Here is a 20,937-nt window from a genome sequence, read left to right as displayed (position 1 = left end):
ACGGCTTACTGACGCTTTTCATGCGGCTAAACATGCCCGACGGTGCAGTTTAAATTTTATTTATTGCATTAACTTGAAACCGGTCGCTCAGTAAGGATGTGCGGCCAAAAGAGGACAGACGGTCTGTGGGATGAGTGGTGGGGGCGACAACAACTGCCAGCTGCCACTTTGCGTTCTAATAAATGTAATGAAAATGATGTTCATAATGAAAGCCCACTAATCGACTCGTTCCAGTTGTAGCCATAGTTGTGGCTATCAATTTAGCTTACACCTCAATCTAAAGAATATGCAACTGCAAACTTATTTTTGTGGTAAGGGGAATCATTGTGCATAAGATTATCTTTTAGTAAAGCTATTATAAGGAATTTTAAATAAAAGCCAGCTTAAACCAAACCTTAACGTGACCACAGTTTTAATTAAATTCAATAATATTATTTATAAAATAAAAATAATAATTTAAGAAATCAGTATATACAAGTTTTCATGTACAACAATAAGCATCACATATGAATCTGTATTTTAAGATGGGTCAAAGGTAACTAACATCTAACTACTTTTCACTGTAGATTACTACAGAAAAATGAATTATATTTAGTACCAATTATTTCATTAGAAAGTATTTGTGTTCCTCATTTTTAATTTGTTCATCCATTATCACCTTTGGCAACCAACGATTCATGTAACTTCATCCAGATGACTATATTTATTTCCTTTCATAATACAAATTCAATTTTCAGCTTAAACAAACTGATTGAATACTTTCGGTATTTTTTGCAATATACCTTATACATAAATATATGTTTGTGTATGTATAATACATACACACTTTTATCGCAATTGAAGGCAGGAAGTTGAGACGATAAAGCCATCTGCTGGCACAGCCGGTAAAAGCATAAATAAATTGCAAAATAAATTTGTAGACTTTACCATGCATTCGTTTGTGTGCGTGTGTGTGTGTGTGTGTGTGTGTGTGTGTGTGTGTGTGTGTGTGTGCGTGCGGGTATATCTGTGTTGATGTGAGGGCCATGGTTAAGAAATTGATTGTGCGGAAAATTTAATGTTTATGCCATTTTTCATAGCATACTTTTAAGTGTTTGCAAATTGTCGTGCCATGAGTACTATGCTCGTATGTATGTATGTATGTATGTATGTATATGTGAGCGGGCATATGTCTGCATTTGACAACAGCTGCATACATATGTGAGTGTGTGCATGTGTAAGTTGCGGAATTATAATTGTTAATGCACATATTATATGGTCGCGGAAGGGTGTGTGTGTGGGGCTTCGGTTTTGTTTGATCTGCGGGCATTTCAATAATAAAATTGACTTACTGGCCGCATTACGCGCACCATTTATTTATTATGCCGCATTCATTAATAATTTCACAATTTTGCAATCCCCGCTTGTTGCATTTAATATAATATATTATTATTTGGGAGAAAATAATTATGCTGGCGTTAACTTAAGTGTAAAACACTTTGTGCAAATTATGTGCAATTAAATGGCCGGCATAGTGGCTCACATTTTATGAGTATGCCGTGGCATGTGTGACATTCTCGCCTTTGTCGCAGCATCGTTTGCGGCTTTGGCGGCAATTTTTCATTTTTAGCCTGCACATGGAAATGTCTTCTTTTGAATGCCGCCAAGCAAACAAACGACGAGCATTGACACTTGCTGTGCAAATAAATTCCAGACCAGACAGCGAACCGACCAGCCAGCGAGCCAGCGAGCCAGCTAGCATGTCCAGCCCAGTCAGCTCAACTGAAGCACAGTGGTGTAAAACTACTTGTTTTGCGAAAACACTAAGGTTTGAGGCACATAATGGAGAAAAATATATACAAAATATTTAAGATATCCTTTAAATGTACCACTATTTGCAGTAAATAATTATCTTCGCCACATCTGTACGACTTCTCCCTAATAGAGTAATAGAAAATTTCGTTTTGAAAATTAATAGTTTAGGACTAGTCCAGATTTGTCGTTTTGAATATGTTCATATACATTACAAATGCAATACGTATGAATGCTAAAAGACAATGAAATTGGTTTATTTTATGTAGAGAAACAAGCAACAAGATTTGTTGAAATCTGATTTCAAAATACTTGTATTGTAGATGTGTTCCAACTTTTATTTCTTAAATTTCATTTATCGATTATTGGTTCTACAGAAAGCATTAAATTCAATCAACAGCTCCTATGTAGAATGTAAGTTACAGCCACGGTGATAAGAACCGTTTGCGATTGATGCGGCATGACACCGACGCCGCATATGACGCCAACGATTGCGCTGACGTTGCCAAAGTTCAGTGCACCCATTGGCCATAAATTGTGCATAAATTAAAACGCACATTGCCTTTGGTACGGGGAAGTGGTGGGGAAGTGAAAATAGCCTCGCGGCCTCTTTCCTTTGACAGCTTGGCATGTTTGCGACTTTCATTTGACACATGTCAAAATTCTATGGAACTCAATTAGACGTTGTCTGCGGAGTACCACGACGACTTCTTCTTCTTCTCCTCCTTGTCGTTGAATTTAAATCTAACTATGTGCTTGACTTCGTTTTAAATTTGCATTTGGATGCGCATTCCTCTCAACAGTTGTTTCACAGGGGACCAGCGGTTTGGATGCTGACGAGGAAGTGGTGGAGAGGAGATCTGAAGTGTGGCGGCGGTTAACTTGCCTGGTTCATTGTCAAGAAGAATTAGTTCCATGGAATTGACGCTAATGAAACTACTCGATGCACACTAAACGGTACATTCCGATAAATGGATTATTTACCACGGCGATGCATGTGAATGCATAGCTAATCGAATAAATCTTATAGCTAAACGGTTTATTATAAAAGTAATGTCAGCCGGTTAAATAATATCACCAAAAGCGCATTTAGCTTAGTTGAAGCTTAAATTTAAACTCATTTGCTAACTCACAAGTTCGTCTATGAAATAAGTTTGCAATTCAAACGAAGCTTTTTTCATAAAAAGCCTGAAATTGCATTCGTTTATTAGGTTTTTCTCTTCGAAATTGTTATTTATTTAAAGTGGTTTTACTTTGAAAACTAACTACAGCTATATGACAGATCCAATTGTTGAAATAACTTTGTATAAAAGATTAACTCAAAATAATGCCAACAAAAAAAACCAAATAAAGTTGCTAAGACAATTATTAATTTAAGGATACGGATTAATTTGTTACGTCATTATAATATTTTAGGTCGATTGTTTTCAAATAGTGGACAATTTTCAAAGAAAAGCAAGACTGGAATACTATAATTGGGATCACCCAACTCGTAACACTCTGTAGTCACTTGAATAAATTGGAACATGTTTAAAATTAAATTAGTTTTAAGCCAATGCAGCAACATTAAAAACAGCTGCGGGCATAAACACTAACTGGATGTAATGGCCGAAAAATGATCCATTCCCTGACCTGTCGTAGCCTAGATTTTAAGTTTATGATATAATATATATATATGTCGAGCCGGACGTAGCGAAAAAGGGAGAAAACTACTATTGGCAAAGCAGAAAGGTATCCACCAATATAGGATATTTGTACATATGTATTTAAATATTCGATTCGATCAATTCCATAAGTAAACTCATGGTTTTGCTAATTTCGACAAATTTGTATGAAAAAGAAGGTAATAGCTACACAGTCTGCTCTGCAATGCTCATTTAAGCCACCATTACCTAATACTCTGTTAGAAATTAAGCAATGGAATAAACTTGTGGCGGTCAACTTTGTCATATTTATTTTTATTAACAAAAAAGTTATATTTTTATATATCTTTATTGGAAGTACTTATAGCTATAGTAAGTATTATTGTGTACTTATTCTACTCTACCATACCACCCAGAGGTGTTATTTATAATTTTATTTGCAAAAAACAACCAAACTCCTTTTCTAATAAAAAGTTAAATAAAAAGAAACATAAGATTATGAATTGTGTGCAGTGCCCGCCACTTAAACTGGCTTAAACTATGCCAAATAAGCCAAACTCTATGCTCAGGTAATAGAGCTGCTATCGGCGCTTGAGTTCCTGTTGTTATGTTGCCTTAAAGCTCCGTGCTTTCCATGTGCGGATTGGCATTCTTGATGCCGAGACTTTGCAGTTTCCGCAGACGATGTATCTGACGCTTCAACTTATGTCGGAACACAATCTGGTGATTGACCGCTTTGAGCTCATCCACACTGCAACTCTTGAGATTGCGCACCGTCTTGGCCAGCAGCTTCTCCGTGATGAAATACTTGGCCTTAGACAAACGCATATACTCGACATTGCGTCGGGACAGTTCCTCCCGATAGAGGTACAGATGATAGGTGACGGTGGGGCCCTGTCGGCGCTGGTTCTCCAAATGTCTCGAAAGGGTTCCAGCCTCGTTGACTTGTTTCTGATATTGTGACATTTTCGAAGTTCTTAGATGTTGCTGCCTTTGCGATTGAGCTGCGTTTGTGGTCTGTGGCAAAGAATGTATAGCTTTTTATACTTTAGAAGACCAGAAGGGCTGCCTCGTCAGGGTCAGGTACCTATCCCTTTTGCCCTTTTGCTTTGCTGCCCGATCGTCCCTCTACCTGTTGCTTCGAATGCATGTCCTGCATTTTTGACTTGTACATTGTCGCAATAAAAAACGATTCATTCTTAATCTGCTTGCCGCCATAAAGTTTTCTTATTTTGCAAACACGTTCATTCTTAATCCGCTCACTAATCCGTTGTAATGGACAAGCGTTTGACGACTGCAAGCTGCGAGCATGCGCCGACGTGTTAGCAATTTAAAAAATTCATTCGGCCTATAAAAAGATTAAGTGACATTACAAAACGTACTTCCCCAAGCAGCTGATGGGACTGAACCATCGATATAAGGTGAATAGACAAGTTATTGCTCGCTCGACCTATCGGTGCAAAAGGGTAACATGGAGGGCGAACCCGAGCGATGTCCGTAGGCGTTGTCTGTCGGCCGTTTGCGTGGATTATCTGGCTGGGACAGCTGCTCGATTCCAAGAATTTTCATTAATGATCTCAGAGAGTAGAACTCAATCGAATGCTATGGTAGTTGAAAGAAGGAGTATTGATATCAAAAGAGTCACCGTTTTTATACCTTTAATAGATTGGCTGACTTGGCTTATATGCTAAGCCCCTCCAAGCCCACATAAAGTCAATGTTAATCCAAATTCCAATTTCAAAATTCATAGAATGAGAATGCTAGTTTTCTGTTTTAAGTCGCAAGATAAACTTTTTTAACTGCCTTGTCACATCGCAAAGTGCCACGAAATCGTACTCATATTTTTTGCATAGCCAATTATGTCAGTTTCTTGATCAAATAAAACAAAGTTGAACCTAGTCTTATGTAGTATATGTATATATATATCATTCGCACGCCTTACTTTGGCAAAATAAATAGTAAAGAGAAAAAAAATGTGATGGGAAGTGATAGGAAAAAAACGCTGGCAAAATTATGGAAAACTTTTGCTTCTTAAACGAAATTCAACGAACTTTTCAAAGTTTAATGTTGAAATAAGCCATTTTCGCTGCAACTACACATACACAGGCACAGACACAGACACACCATACCAATACACCGACACAGAGACAGCGACAGGAAAAAGATTGAAAAGTAATTGCATTCAAGAGCTTGTAGTTAAAAATTTATAGCTGTGAAGTAAAAGGATATAGGCAAGAGCGAAGGCACTCTGCGATGTAACAGTAAAAAAAAAAATGATGAGACGACGCTTTAGTATGTACGTTACCAGAAACGTTGAATAGTGAGCTGCAGGGGCAAAGCCTCTGGTGTGCAAAATATTGAAAATGTAATTCCAACTTCTGTTTTAGAGTTGACTGCCCCTTACCCAACATCCCTCTCCTCACTCCACTCCCTCTCCACTTGTCCTCGCGGTAATTGCAAAAATTTTTAGCACGCCGAGCAAAAGAAAACCGTTGGAAGCGTGTGCCCCGGCAACATTGAAATAAAAGTAAGTTAAATTGAAAATGAAACGAAATCAGCTCTTTAGCGTATTGCTTCATTTGCGTGCTGCTGTTGCAGCATCCGCAGCAGCAACTGTTGGCTGCCCAGCAGCCATTTGAATTATTAACTGCAAGAGTGAAAATTTCACTCTGTTCACATGAAATGTGCTATACCTCTCTAGTTGGCCAGAAAACTCGCCAAGCAGCAACTGTCAGCATTAGCATCAGCCGCGGCCCAACCTATGTCCCAGTTATGCTCCCAAGCCCACTCCCAAACCGGCTCCCGTGCCCATGGAAGCTCAATAAAATCCGCTTTTCCATTTGCCACGCCATCCCTATGTAATTGACTTTGCAAGATGCGCTGCAGCATCTCAATTACAGCGTTTTTATTGTTGCAAATTGTGTAAATTTTTGCTGCCGCTATCGCTGCTACTGCTGCTGCTGTTGCAGCTAATGCTTCTGTTGCTCATTCGCTGGATGCCGTTTGCCAATAATGTTAATTTACAAAACTCATCGACAAAGCGCACACAGTCAGAAGCAAAAAATGTTCAATTATTGCTTTCAACAGTGCATGAAAGGTATAAAGTGCTGTCTTCCATGGGGATGTGGTGGTTGTGCAAACAGACACACACACACACACACTCACTCACACCTACATATGTTGGTAAGTATGTATTTGTGGCGGTATTGTATTGGATCAGTCAACTGCGATGGTTTCGGCTTTTGCAATTGACTTCGTAAATTGATTTTTTTACTCACCGAGTTCTATGACTAATTTCCACAAAGACAAAAGCTAGAATCTCATTTTCGGGCATAATTGAGTTTGTAAAGAATGTGTTGGGACACTAATTGCCCGATTAACTGGTAATATAATAGCTGTTAATATACATCATATTTCAATACCAACTGTCCGCTTATTCTTACTAATATTATACCAATCAGCTTAAAAATGTGGCTTAAAGAAGCAAACGCATTAAGTTCTTCCAGAAACAACGTATGTGGGTTTAATATTCTTTTGAGGTTACGATGCACTTATGCATTGTAATTATCAAAATTGGAAATATAACTTATAGTATAGAAGTTGGTGGAATAAAACATAGCTGCTTACAAACCATAAATACTCGTATATATATATTTATAAATAAATAAATAATTACTATGTTTCACAGAGGCCTTCTTCGAATAGGCTGAAACGTTAATTTAGGTTTATTTTAAGTAATTAGATATGTATACTTTCGTATTCTGAACGATAAACAAAATCAAATTTTGCAATTCGTCAGATATCGTGTGTACAATTTTTGAAATGTTAAATTAAAAAGTAGGCAGTTCAGCAGTTACTTATTACATGATTAGTATTTAGTTGATGTATTATTTATTCATCAATATCCATCTTATCCCCTTCAAAGCAATAATAGTATTATTATAAGTGCATTATATCTAAGGGGATTACTTTGGAGCGTTCAAAATGGATATTGATGAATAAATAAATACTTTCAAAACAAAAATCAAAATTGCAAATTGCACCACGTATGCAGAAATTAATTAAGGGGATATTGATAAATATGTACATACATTCCCGCCTCGCACAGCACCCACAACAAATTTGAAGTGAAAGTTAGAGATACATTGAAATAGGCTTTCATTTGTTGAATTGAATACCCATCGTTGAGTAACATTTATGTTAGTTCTATTGGGAGCATACTCCTCCCAAATATTTGAAACAAAGCATTACAGACATTTGATCCATTAAAAACGTAGGTATTGAGTATGGATTTTGACGAGCATGTTGAACATCGAAAATTTGTGATTATCGGAGATGCAGTTTTGCCCACACTCCATATCAAATTGCTTTCAATAATCCCTTCTGAGTAATGCCTTAAACAGTTTGCCTGGCCTGTCATTTATAATTAAAGGTTTGATCTATTCGGCAAATGAGCAGCGCATCACACTTATCACATAATCGAGATGCGGTAATTCACAAAATTTGATATACAGAGGCGAGTCAGGCTGATTGAAGTGTTAGGTATTACAAGTTTGAGGTTTGAGGCTATTGTTTGCAAGGCCCCGAGGCGGCAGTGCAGCCCGTTAATTGTTCGGTGGATAATGGAGGCAGTGGCCGAAACATTTCACAACAAGCTCAATATGACAACAACAATAATAGCAACGACAAGAATACCGCTAGCGTGTAAATCAAATCAAACGGCAATTAAAGCACCATTCAAACCACAGGCTGGGCTGCCATCACTTTAAAATGCAAGCGGCATGCAGCATGCGGAATGCGGCAAAGACGATGACGGCTTCGGCAACGGCGACAGCGAATTGCGACAATGAGGGCTGCTGGCAATTAATTAAAGCAAACCTCAGCGATGTCGCTCCAAAGTATGCAACACACGAACCGCAAAGGCAATGAAATATTGCAATCAGCGAAAGAATGAAAAGCCACTAAATGCACAACGCAAAAGGAAAAACTCAACAGCAACTGCAGAGAAGTGGGGGATGTTGGGGGTGTTGGGGAGGCTCTGAAGGGTGCAGCCGCTTGCCGAAATTAGTTTCTGTGTCAAAAGTTTCCAATGAGTTCGGCAGGCTGAGGGGCAACCGAAGAAAGTGCCAAGTAAAAACTAACAGTGCACACAAGCCGAAAGAAAAACTCGCTTGTTAAATGAAAGAGAAAGGCAAAGGGGAACTACGAATAGAGGGAAAGCGACAGTGAGTGTGAGAGACACAGAGAGAGAGAGCAGGGAAAGAGAGAAAGAGCTAGGACAAAGTTTCAGTGCCGGCAGCATCTGCAGCAGGAGCAGGAGCAGGACTACGACCAACAACAGCTCCAGCCAGTGAGCCGCTTGGCCTGCTGATGTAGTTAAGAATTGGCAGCAAATGCTGCTTAATTTCAAAAGAAACTTTACGTATTTGTCATGCTGCGCACATTCATTGCGGTGTTCATTTGAACGTTCATTCAACGCTCTGCATCAAAGTTGATGCTGATGCTGATTCTGCTGCTGACGTTGAGGCTGACAGTGACAAAGTTGCGCCCAAACCCAGTCCAAGGGTACAGCTTCTCACTTGCTCTCAATTCGTTCTCATTTTTGAAAAATTAATCAGAATTTTTCTATGCATGGCCGCATGCTTGGTCTGTCGTTCTGTCGGTCTGTCAGATGGCCTCACAAAGAGCAAACAAGACGAATCGAAGGCTCGCGCTAATTTGCGGTCGCATTGGCTACTTGTGCGCTTCATTTCCTGCTGGAGAGCGACTGTTATTTGACTTGCAGCTTCCGTTTCCGTTTCAATGACGCTTTGATTGGCCTTGCGGTGTTCGGCAAGCTGCCGCACAATAAAGTTCATTTTAAGCGGTAATTATTATGGCGTTCAAATTCAAACCGCATGACAAACTTTGAGGTTGCCATTGCATTGCAGAACGAAAATGAACGAATGAAATAGTACTGAGTAGCTTACGTTTGCTTGCGGCATTATGGGGTGGGCCAACACCTTGAGGTTTAAACATTAAATTGGCCTTACCTGTAAATAAATAATATAAATTTCAACATTAGTATTTTGTTCATGTGCCTACATAAAAAGTATAGTTAGTAAAGTAATATGTTGTAGAATAAGTAATAGAAAAGTCACTAAGCTAAAATGTTCGTACTTTATAAGTAGGCCTAAATAAAAATTATATTTAAAAACAATCAAATAAATCTTAAAGATAGCTTGATGGACTGATTAAGATTCGTCCCAAATTGAACTTCACATAAGCCAATAATAAATTTATTGCATTGAGCTAATAATGAAATGATGCAAAAATTATAACTCAAGAAACCTCTTCTTCACCTTTTTTTCTCTCTTTTTAATATTTTTAATAAAATGAGATATTAGATGACAAGAACTTGTTCCTCTTAATTGAAATTGAAGATTAAATTAATGTAATAGAATTCTGCACTATTTAGTAAACGGATTTGTTGAATTCATATAAAGAAATACAAATATTATGCGTAATTTCTATTGGCACCATACGAGTATACAACAAATTTAAGAAAATTACCCGCTACAAGTAGCGCTTGTTGGAGTGCAGTATCGGATTCATTTCATTTCATCTTTTATATTTGTAATTGTATTTATTGCTTTTATATCTTGCACTCCCCGGTTTTATTGCTGCCTAGTCTATGGGTGCACACAATTTATTGCATTTCGGTATTTCACTGCGCACACATTTTAATCTTTACATTTAATTTGCTTGCTGAAAGATTCGCACAATTGCACAATTTGCACGCGAGCGCTGAGCGCTGCAAAATTTTAATTTAACATTTTTTTTATAGAGTCCAAAAAACTTCATTTCACGCCTATCGGCGGCGATGGCGGCGTCATTACCATTGTGGGTGCTGCGTGGGCGCCTGCTTTCTTTTGCTCCTTCATCTCTTAGTGCAAAACATTTCCGGCCCGTGTCGGAGGCATTCGTGTGTGAAAATGATTTTAAAATTGGCGTTCAGCGTGTGCGTGCACCACAAAAAGAAGAGGCCGAGAGCAGGGCCGTATCGGGCCGGTATAGACAATCAAAAGGCATTTGATTGTTGCGGAAAACAAAGCAAGCCAAAGCAAAGCGAAGCAATACAAAATTTTGACAGCTTTTAATTGTTCAACGAGGCGTGAGAGGCTGTAACATTTATTTACTTTGCGTTGTCGCTTGGCTTTGCACTTTGCCATCTGCCATCTATAAAATACAAAATAATCAAACGGCATGTCAGGCCACGATAATTGCAAAGGCATCGGCATGTCAGGGCCAGGCGTGGCAGTCAACTCAGGCCCTGGGCGTCTGATAAGCGGCCGCCCGTTTAACGCCTCACTAGGCAAAGGCGTGCGCCAAGGCATTGCCTTTTTCCTGAGCTCACCTTGACGATTGATGCACATTTATGGCACAGGTGATGGAAGCGTGACGCTAGAGCTCTAGTCAACACATCGGATGCCGGGCTGTGAACTGCGTATTAACACTTTACGTGTAAAGCATTGGTTGAGAGATGGAAACCATCAATAGGAAGGTTGCTAGACAGCACTCACTTACTGCCATAAAAGGACTTCTATCTAATATTGCTTTGTTCCAAAAACCATCCTCTGTACCATCATGGTCGACTATATTGGACTTTCAGTCAGTTCAAGTGCTAGTATAAGCATTTAAGTGTATTTTCATTTACTTATTTGCATTGAGTGTTAATAATTGTGATTTCACTTAAATAAATATGGAAAAAAGAATATATGTATATATCTTCGCGATTCATGAAAATATATCCGATTCGCTCACATCTCTAATAGTCTGCCAGACCTGGCGACGCAATTAACGCGGCATAATATTCATACTCGTACAGCTTGAAGATTTTTCATTGCGGCTGACGTGTGAATTATCATTAATAGACCAAAGTGAGAGTTTTCTTGGCACTGACGAAACTTCTACACTAACATTACGGCGATGCCGGCATTTCCCTAATGGGAAAATGAGTGCGCGTTTTGCGCCTACAGCATCTCATTCAAGTCATCAGCGATGCGTCCACGGCCCGACACTTGTGAATTGTGAATATGTGAGTATGTGAGCCATTTATCGCGATCCCGCTGGCAACCCAACATTTCAACAACAATAGCTGGACTGTGATTCGTTGCTGGAAGTGATCAAATGATCTATTCACATGACTTGTCTAAGCGTCGGTAATTTCCTCACAAAAAAAGTTAATTAAAACTAACGTTCAACTTCTTTTGCCAAAGACTGTACATATGTGCGTGTGTGCGTGTATCCCTCTGTCTCTCTCTCTTTTTGCAAGTCTATTTCATTATGCAAATGAGTTCGCTTTTGATGCTGATGCTGCCTTGCTTATTCATTTGATTTGATAAAATTTATGAGTGCACAAAATCTAAGCTTATGCCAGCCAACAGGCAGAAAGAAGAAAAGAAGCTGCCTGCAATTGCACTAAAAAGTTAACGAAGCATAAATCTTTGTGCTTCAGTATATATGTACACATACACATTAATATGTATGTGTGTGTGTGTGTGTGTGTGGGTTTGTGTGAGAGTGTGTTGGCAATATCTGATAAGCTACAATCAAATGCAATCAAACTAAATTCAATTTTATGGCCAAGCAGCTAAAGCAAAAACTAAAGAGCAGTCGCCGCCACCAAGTGAAGTGGAAAGCAAAAGCTAAAACAACGAAGCCGTGAATGCAAATTTAAAGGGCAGAAGAAGGGGGATAGGCAGAGCAGTGTGCTGGTTAAAAGCAAAGCAACAACTATACACAAATTAAAATCTGCCAAACTTGAATGCTGTAGCTGAAGTTGCTGCGAGAAGTGGAGATAGAAAGTACAGCTCAGACTCTAACCACAAATATTGCGCAAAATTGATTAGATATGCAGCACAACGGTAAACCTTAATGCAGATGGATTGAAAATGCATAAAATAAGGCACGGAATCGAATATGCAAACAACAACATCTTAAATGGCGGAACAAGAGCCGCCAACAACAAGAGCTGAGCCAACCAAAAATTAGCCAACGATACGCGTTGAAAAGCCAACGAATTGTAACGCTGCCGAGGGTCGCTGTGCTAGTGCACAGTTAAGCCCGATAAAGAGTATCAACAGTGGGGAATGATTGCCACGTTCTTAAGTATTTAAATATTAAATTGAATACAATCTTCTGAATTACATTTTTTTAAAACGGTAGTTTGAATCTACTTCAGAATAGGAAACAACTTAATCTAAAGTAACGAAAAAACATTGATTAATATTAAAAAGTGTCTGCTGTTGGAATACTGTAGGAAGAAACATGCCTGAAATAATCTTACTATCAGAAAGGATACAATATAAAGAACAAAAATGACTTCTCGTAACATGGGAGAGGTGAGTTTATTTATTTTATTTAAATTATCTTTAGACTCTAGAGTTAGAAGGGACTAATTTATAAATATTTTACTAGACATTAGTTGAAAATTTGAATTGAAATTGAAAATTTGTGCTCATTAAAATTGTCCCTTCATTTAAAACATTCTTTTTGAATATAACCTTGTTTGATATTTTTATGTGCAATTTCTATACAAATTTTCACTCGAGCTCATTCAATAGACATTAAGTAAATTTTATTGTGCCTTGACTGTATTTCCAGTTGCAGTTGCAGTTCATGCTCTCAAGCGGCAAAAGAAGAAGAAAATTAAGACGGGACGCCAAAGTCTGCGTCGACTGTTGCTGCCCGACGTCGTCACTGGGACGAACAGGCCTGAACAAGTCAAGCGTAACGAAATCGTTTTGCACTGCACTCGTTTCGTGCAACAATTGCAGGGCACTGCCAGCTTCCCCCACTACTGACAAACACACACACACATACTATTATACAGCCGGCTTATTGGCATCATTGACGACGACACACCGCAGAATCGAGCCGGGCCGCCATCCACAATCCACCATCCGCCATCCGCCAACTGCCAGCCAAGTGTTGCCAACTGCCAGACGTTTTGTCTGGTTGATCTGCCATTTTTCTTTGCGCCTTTCTTGCGCAAGCGGAAAACGCAACTTGCCGAATTTGTCTGTGTACTTGTATGTATGTACGTATGTGCGAGTATGTGTGGGAGTGTTTGTGTGTGTGTGTTTGTGTTTGCTTAACATTGTTCGATATTTGGTTCAGAGCTCGCTCAGTCCCTCGCACGCTTTGGCTTCTGTTCATTTCTTGACTTGGATGTTTATCTTCAATGATTTGCGATTTTCCGGCAATTTACGCAAAAATATGTGACGAAATTTTTACCAACATCGAAAGCAGCTGCTACGATATATACTTATGTATCTGTGTGGATGTGGGTGAGCTGCAACAATTTGTTCGCTGTTTTTTTTCCTTTTCATTTTAAAATATCTATCTGCAGCATCAAGGGTACAAGATACAAGATACAAAACACCAAGCGCCACCTTCGGCTGTTTATGCGTGCCGCGCGTGATGTCAGCCAAATTTACCGTTTACGTTGAGGAAATTAGCGTGCAAAAATGTTGATGGCAAATATTTGCGTAGCGTCTCCCACACTTTTTACTTTGCCGGCACAAATTGTTAGATTGGCTTGCCATTTTGTTGCAGTTAATTGAATTCGAAAGGTGAAAGGCAGCCCTGACTTAAGTAATTTTTCTGCTGCTGTTTGTTTGAGGAAGTGCGCGCTTGATAACAACAACGTATTTTATTGCCTGATTTATGGACTCGGTTGTACTTTCCCTGTCGGGACAAATGGTTACACTGATTGCTTGCAAGTAGAACTGGCGAGGGAGCACCTCAGCAGATCTTGCCTCAGATTTAATTTCACGTAGTAGCGCGTGATTTTGCCGAATGCCCAGTGGGTGATTTCATCAAAATCCTAAGTAAATACTACTTAGCCCCACATTACATTTAATGGTCGAAGTGTTTATTTTACAAACAAAATCTTTCGCACATATTAATGTGTGGTATGCACTTCAAAGTCAAAATAAGATGCGCAAATATAAATAAATGCATAGGTTATAAATGAATAAAAAAGCAGTCTTTCATAAAATAAAAATAATTACACTCCCTCAGACACACACACACACACACACTGGCGCGCACATAAAGTTGTTGATAATGATCATGTGATGATTTGATAATTAAAAGCAAACATTCAGCGAAAGAGAAAACATGATGAAACGTCAAAGTAATGAATGCTATAAAAACATATGAAAAGTCGCATCTGGAAAGAGCCAACTTGAAGGCACACGTCGCACAGTGGTGAGAATTTCTTAAGCTAGTTGGTCAGAAGCAACATACTATATCTACCTGTATGTTACAATAACTCATTCCCTGAAGCAGAACCAAATATATAGAGTGTGAGTGCAGATAGTTTGTATACCTATATAGTGTGATCTGAACCGTTCGGTATGATGCATTTTGAATTTCGATTATTAGTGATTATAATTATAATTCTGCAAACTCTTCCATTACTTCTCATAATACCTTCAAAGAAATCACTTGCAATACCACTACGTCGTTCTACTAATGCTACTAGATATGATACTATCATTACATTAATAACTTACTATTGCTTATTCTTAATACGGCTTCCTACTGTAGCTTTAGTACTCTTTTCCTCTATTTAAATTTACTTATTTGCATTAACATTTTTATAATTTATGTGCAGTTTTTTTTAAAGCTCCTATTAAATTATATTATTTGTTTAGCAGATTATTCCGATAATTCTGGATTATATGAAAATAATATTTTCTAAGAGCCTAAGTTAGCTTACATTATTATATTTGTATATTTATGAAACATTTCAGGGATTTAGAAATATCTACACATATTTGTATGATTCTGGTATCATTCCTTCTTTTGTCTATTATTATGTTAGGCTTTAATTTTCTGTTGTTATATGAATATATATTAAAAGTTCTAGAATTAGAATGCGAACTTTTAATATTGGTTTTAAAATTGAAGCTTTTAAAATGTTGTATGCAATTTTTTTATGTTATCCTTAAATGTGTGTATTGCTTCAATTTTTAATTCTGCAAATGTTAATTTAATTTAATTTAATTTCTACTACCCCTTACTCTAACCCACTACTGCCATTATAACTACTTAGTACTATACGCCTCTTTCGACTGAGGAACTAGCTATCTTTGGAATTGCCCATTTGGACCACTGTGTGATGCATGATGCGAGTGTGGACACACGCTATGGATTGTGGACACACAACATGAAAATGGACGTGGACGTGGACGTGTGCAGCTGGTCTCCGCCACTGACCGATAGACAGTGACAAGCTTCTAAATTAGTCAGCACAGGCAGTAGCGGCAGCAGGTAACTGTGGTAGCGATAACAACTTTCATGTGCTGGCAAAGCGGATCGGAACATGTTTCTGGCGACAATGTTTTACGGAGTTGATGAACCGCAAACTGAACTGTAAGAGCTTGGGCGTCCAGTTCGGTTCGGCCAAGTCCGGTCCGGTGCGAGTCTGAGCGGCTGGACTGGACCCGTTTGCCAGCACATTTTTCATTAGCGAGCCGCGCCGCGTCGCTGTCGCTTATCAGGCGGTGACGGCAGCGGTGGCAGTGGCGGTGGCGGTGGCGGCGGCGGAGGGAGCCGAAAAGCAGTTGATCCGCTTTTGTGGCCGTTACACATATGGTATACTTATGTATAGTACGAGTATTTATGTTTGTGAGTCTGCCCGCCTGTACGGACAATCATATGTATTTATACTTGTATATGTATGTAGCTACTTGTATCTACGAAGCCAGACCTTGTGCCAGTTAACGATTGCGCGCGCAAGAATATGAAGAAAAATAATGCTCGTAAAACCACCAAACAGACAGTGAGACAGACAGAGAGAGAGAGAGAGAGAGAGAGAAACAAAAAAAAAAACGAAAAAAAAGTAACAAACAAATTGATTAACGCTAATCGTCGCCATTTTGTGCAATTATCGTTATGGCTGGCATGTTGAGACTCGGACCCGGAGACGTCGCGTCGGTGTTGACATCGGCAGCTCTGATCAGCCGGCTTTTGGGCAAGCTGTTGTTCGTTGTTGTTGCTGTTTAAGTAATTCGTGGTTTTTAGCAATTAAGAGTGTTGGTGGCGTTCATTGCCTCGTGCCGACGCGTCGCTGCAGCTTTCATCGCCCTGGGTTCAAAGTGGGGTCGATCAGCGAAGTGGAGGGGTGTTGGCGCAGAGGGGTCGTTGCTGTCCAGTCGAGTGCAATGCTGTTAATTGAGTGATGGAGACGATAACTTAACTTAACACATACAACAAACAGATGCTGCAGCCGCACAAAAATCTCGTTTGCCCAATAGCCGAGTTCAAGTTGAATGGCTCAATTGACGGGTTTTGTGCTTTGCGCTTTTTTCGTCGTTTTCGCTGGCGTCGTTTTTAATTAACAGCCAGTAAATTATTATGAAAACTGGTCAAATGTTTTGATGGCTAAGCAATAACAACAAGAGCAAAAGCAAATTAAATGGTTTACCAAAAATGGGTAAAAGCTGCAGTTGGAGTGACTTATGAAATCATGGACGATGACCGGCACATAACTCATCAATTTTCAAATAATTAATAACAACAAACATAATTGATTTCCTTTTTAGTTAACATATAAGAATTTAATCGCATTTAAGCTCGTTATTTAAACTATGTTGTAAATAGGTAGAAAGCATGAACACTGCTTAGGTAATCGCATTTGAAATAGCCTAAAGGTTCTTATATTGCAACATTTTTTGAAATACAAACAAAATACGAATATAGTGTAGGTATGTATTTAGGGTTATTCGCTTTCAAAATGAACTGAATGCTGAAATTGAAACGAAATAGGTTGAGTTTTTAAAAACTGAATATTATATTGGAAATGACAATCTTATGTCAAGTTTTTTAATATTCAAATTTGTATAACTTGTGTTTCTTATTTACTATTAAGAATAGTAATATAGTGTTTTTCTTTTAACATTTTATTTAGAGCCTTGAGTTAAAATTATTTTTATGACAAAGACAATTTAAAGTGGAGTCATACTTGGCTTGTTGGTTCAATCGACCACAAGTATAAATTATATTTATGTCAGAAAATGAGTTTTAGTTTCTTCTTAATCTAGAACATATATTCCACTTTGAAATTCTTCTTTTTTTATTGAAATCTTAAAAAATTCATTATTAGCGCACCTTAAATCAGTGCTTTAGGTATTCTTTACTACATATCTATTCAACAGTCCATATTATTTTGCAACGTGCTTATCATTTAAATTCTTGCCACTTCGGTTGAAATTTTGCAAAATATTTACTCAATTTTTTCATTAAAATCTCATCAATATCTTCGAAGTGTGTAGACAATACAATTATAAACACGATAAACCTAAAAATATGTATTTATGTTCATTTAAATGTTATCTACGTGGGTATATAAATAAAAGTAATATCGTAGATAATATCAGCCATTTTCTCGTTTTCGCTAAACGTGATTTTTAGATTCCGTCCATTAAGCGTTGAGTTCTTTCATTGAACTTGGCTAATAAACATGTCTGAAAGGTGATTTCACATTTGAATGACACCTTTCGTTTTAGTATGATGTTCTGCCATCAATTTTGCAAAATCTTGAAGCCTATACTTTCTTTATAACGAAGTATGTCGTAAGCCTTTTACGACTTTCAAATGTTTCTCTAACTAAGTCTTAGTCAGACTGACATCAGAAAATTCGCCCACATAGTATTTCAACAGTGGCAGCGAGAAAAGTTCACGACCTCAACAAATTTTTCACACACACAGAAGTCCGCGATGGCGTCAATTACGAGTTACCGATGGCCATTGCTACTTACGGTCCACGACTTAACTTTTAACCGCACAGCAAGACGTCGACATCGTCGACGTTGACGTTAGCCACTTGACTTGACTTTAAGCGCCTTGGCAGATGGGCAGCCAAATGCCGGGCCAGTAATTAAAAGGCAACATTGGCCAGCATGAGAACGAGAGCAAGAGTAAGAACAAGCAGAAGAAAATGGAAAATTACGACAAGGCGTTGAATTTTTCGTTACGTTCCGGCTTGCCTAAGCCCTAAGCTTGACCGCCAGCTAGTCAAGACAGTCAAGATAGAGTCAGTAGCTAGTCGATGGCCCCCAACTACTACGAGAAGACATTCCTCATTTCGTCGTTTCGTAATTAATTAGTCTTAAAAGTTAAATAGCCCAAATGATTTTGGACAGCGCACAAAGTTGGCGGCTGGATCTATTCTTGGGTAATGGAAAAGCTCCTAAGAATGCCACAGATACAAACATATATATATATATATATATATATATGTATATATGTATATACACCTATATACAAACTCTCTCACGTTGAATTCAATACGACAGGTCGGCAAATGAAGATAAGATACACGCTTGGCAGTTGGTCAGCAGACGATGCGCATATTTGTGTAAACTTATTTTTATACCAAACCAACGCACTTCACACACACGCACACACACACAGACTCGTCTTTCTTAGTGTGCTTTAGTGTGTGTTTGTGTGTGCAGAGACTGCAGTAGGAATTTATTGAACGCTTCGTCGGTCGGAGAATCGGTCGCCGGGGCGTTAGCTCTGACTCGCTCCTGTCTCTGTGTATCTTTCTAACAGTCCAAAAACTTTAGCAATGGCATGCAGTTGAAGCTGGAAATAGCTTTATTGATTGAGACAGAATTTATTGGCAGTGCTTAGCGTTTTAAGCAAACATCGTTGACTTCTTTTTTCCGACATTTGCCAGCCACTTCAAGTATATGGAAAAGAAACGGTCAGTGCTAATGGCTTTCTTGATTTTGAATATCAAATAACTCCAGCTTTAGAGCAAGCCTAAAAACCTTCCCTCCATACTCATATAAAGAGTGAGAAATGTGAATGAATGAATAACATTTAAGAACATTTTATTGCATTGCCGGGTATTGGTTTTCGGTTACCAAAAACAATTAGAATAAGAGAGTACGTCAAGAATATAGCTTGCAATTAAAGCCAATTGTTTTATGATCATAAAATAATTGTATAAGTATTTGGGTTGATAATAATTAGTGGCTCATTTTAGAAAGAAGTGAAGACGTTGTCTGAATTTATCAATTTATCATTTATAATGGTAAACTACTATGTATGCTATACTATACAATATTAAAGCCATTCGTACTGTTATGAAATATATATACTGACTATTTGAAATAGGACTGGAGCTGTTCAGCTATTATTCCCGTAAGTCCTGCGATATAAATTGGTTGGTTTTATATTATTAGCACCACAGAACTTTGAAATCTCCTCATCTTTCTTTAAATCAAAACAAATTAATAGGTGCACTGTAATTTTCGTTTCTGCAATCTACAGGCACGATAACAATGCGCCATCAAAAATGATAAACACTCTTATCTTAATAGAAATTAGTATAAAAATGCACATACATTAGTTACCATCTTGGGGTTATAGCTTCTAATCCCTTTAAATTGGTATGGGTATACCTACCTTTCACACACGTTTATCCATAAGCCCAGCTTGCTGTGGGGAGTGCCTATTTTTCAGTACTATAAATATGTATGGATGTGTTAAAAAAAATGAGCTGCACGCTCTGGCTCGTTAGTTTGCTGGCAGTCGTTTTTGGTCGCCATACATATTTAAATATGGTTTGTATTTATACTATGTGTGTGCTTTTTGTGAGTATTTTATATCGTCGTCGTCAACTCGAATTGCAAATTGACAAAAATCACACACACACACACATGCCTGCACATGTGCATGTGCATGTGTGTGATACACAATCACATGCGTAGTACATAGGACATCCATATCAATTTCATTTTGCTGAACATTCTTCATATATTTTCCAATTTATTTTACACTTTGCAAAGCCATTGAAATGAGTTCTCAGTGAACGGGGCGGAGCTTTAAATACGCAAAAGTTTCACCTGGCAATTGGTAGTATTTCATTTAAATTTGCAGAGTATTGGTAATGGACTCTTAACTCTTATTTGCGTTCACTACTGATGCATATACTATATAGTAACTGGGCCAAGTGCGTTGCTTTTTGTATGCACATTTATGCAAGGCTACTTTCCAATTTGAAAAACTCTTGAAGCCTTGCGCTTGACCGCTGCTTGTAAATTGCAACACATTTAAGTGGCTGGCAAAATAAAATTGCTATTAAAAATCGTAGCCTGCGTATGGGCGCCGACCACAGACGGCCAAGTTGTAGCTGGCGTAGCTACAGTAGCTGTGGTCTTGCATAATTTATGGCCAAGTCTAGACCAAAGTGACAGACTGGCTGCGTGGCGGCACAAAATGTGCCTAGAACGCCTGCCCCCGCCCTATTGCCGTCTCGTGACGCCTTAATTGCCGCAAGCGAACTGACGAAAAATTTCTATGTGCATTTTCCATTCTATTTTTGACATTTTTGACAGCAATAACATTTGAGTGTGTATGTGGGAATTTTGCGTAAATATTTGGCCAAGACAAATTGCAGTAAACAATTTGCAACAATTTTATGCGAATGCCGGAC

At 38.3% G+C, this 20,937-nt stretch overlaps 1 protein-coding gene across 1 annotated transcript; it reads right to left on the bottom strand.

Annotated features, from left to right (window-relative positions):
- Positions 1 to 4,049: 4,049 nt before the first annotated feature.
- Positions 4,050 to 4,400, bottom strand: LOC115622550. The gene has a single exon (XM_030516517.1). It carries the CDS (start codon positions 4,398 to 4,400, stop codon positions 4,050 to 4,052), a length of 351 nt encoding a protein of 116 aa, XP_030372377.1.
- Between the last annotated feature and the right edge of the window lie 16,537 nt (positions 4,401 to 20,937).

Source organism: Scaptodrosophila lebanonensis, unplaced genomic scaffold (assembly GCF_003285725.1).
Source record: "Scaptodrosophila lebanonensis strain 11010-0011.00,11010-0021.00 unplaced genomic scaffold, SlebRS2 tig00000043-arrow-pilon, whole genome shotgun sequence".
Lineage (NCBI taxonomy): Eukaryota > Metazoa > Arthropoda > Insecta > Diptera > Drosophilidae > Scaptodrosophila > Scaptodrosophila lebanonensis.
This window is presented reverse-complemented; position numbering and strand designations above follow the sequence as displayed.

Coding starts and splice junctions, on each gene's coding strand:
- LOC115622550 (XM_030516517.1), bottom strand. CDS start 4,400: ATGTCACAATATCAGAAACAAGTCAACGAGGCTGGAACCCTTTCGAGA.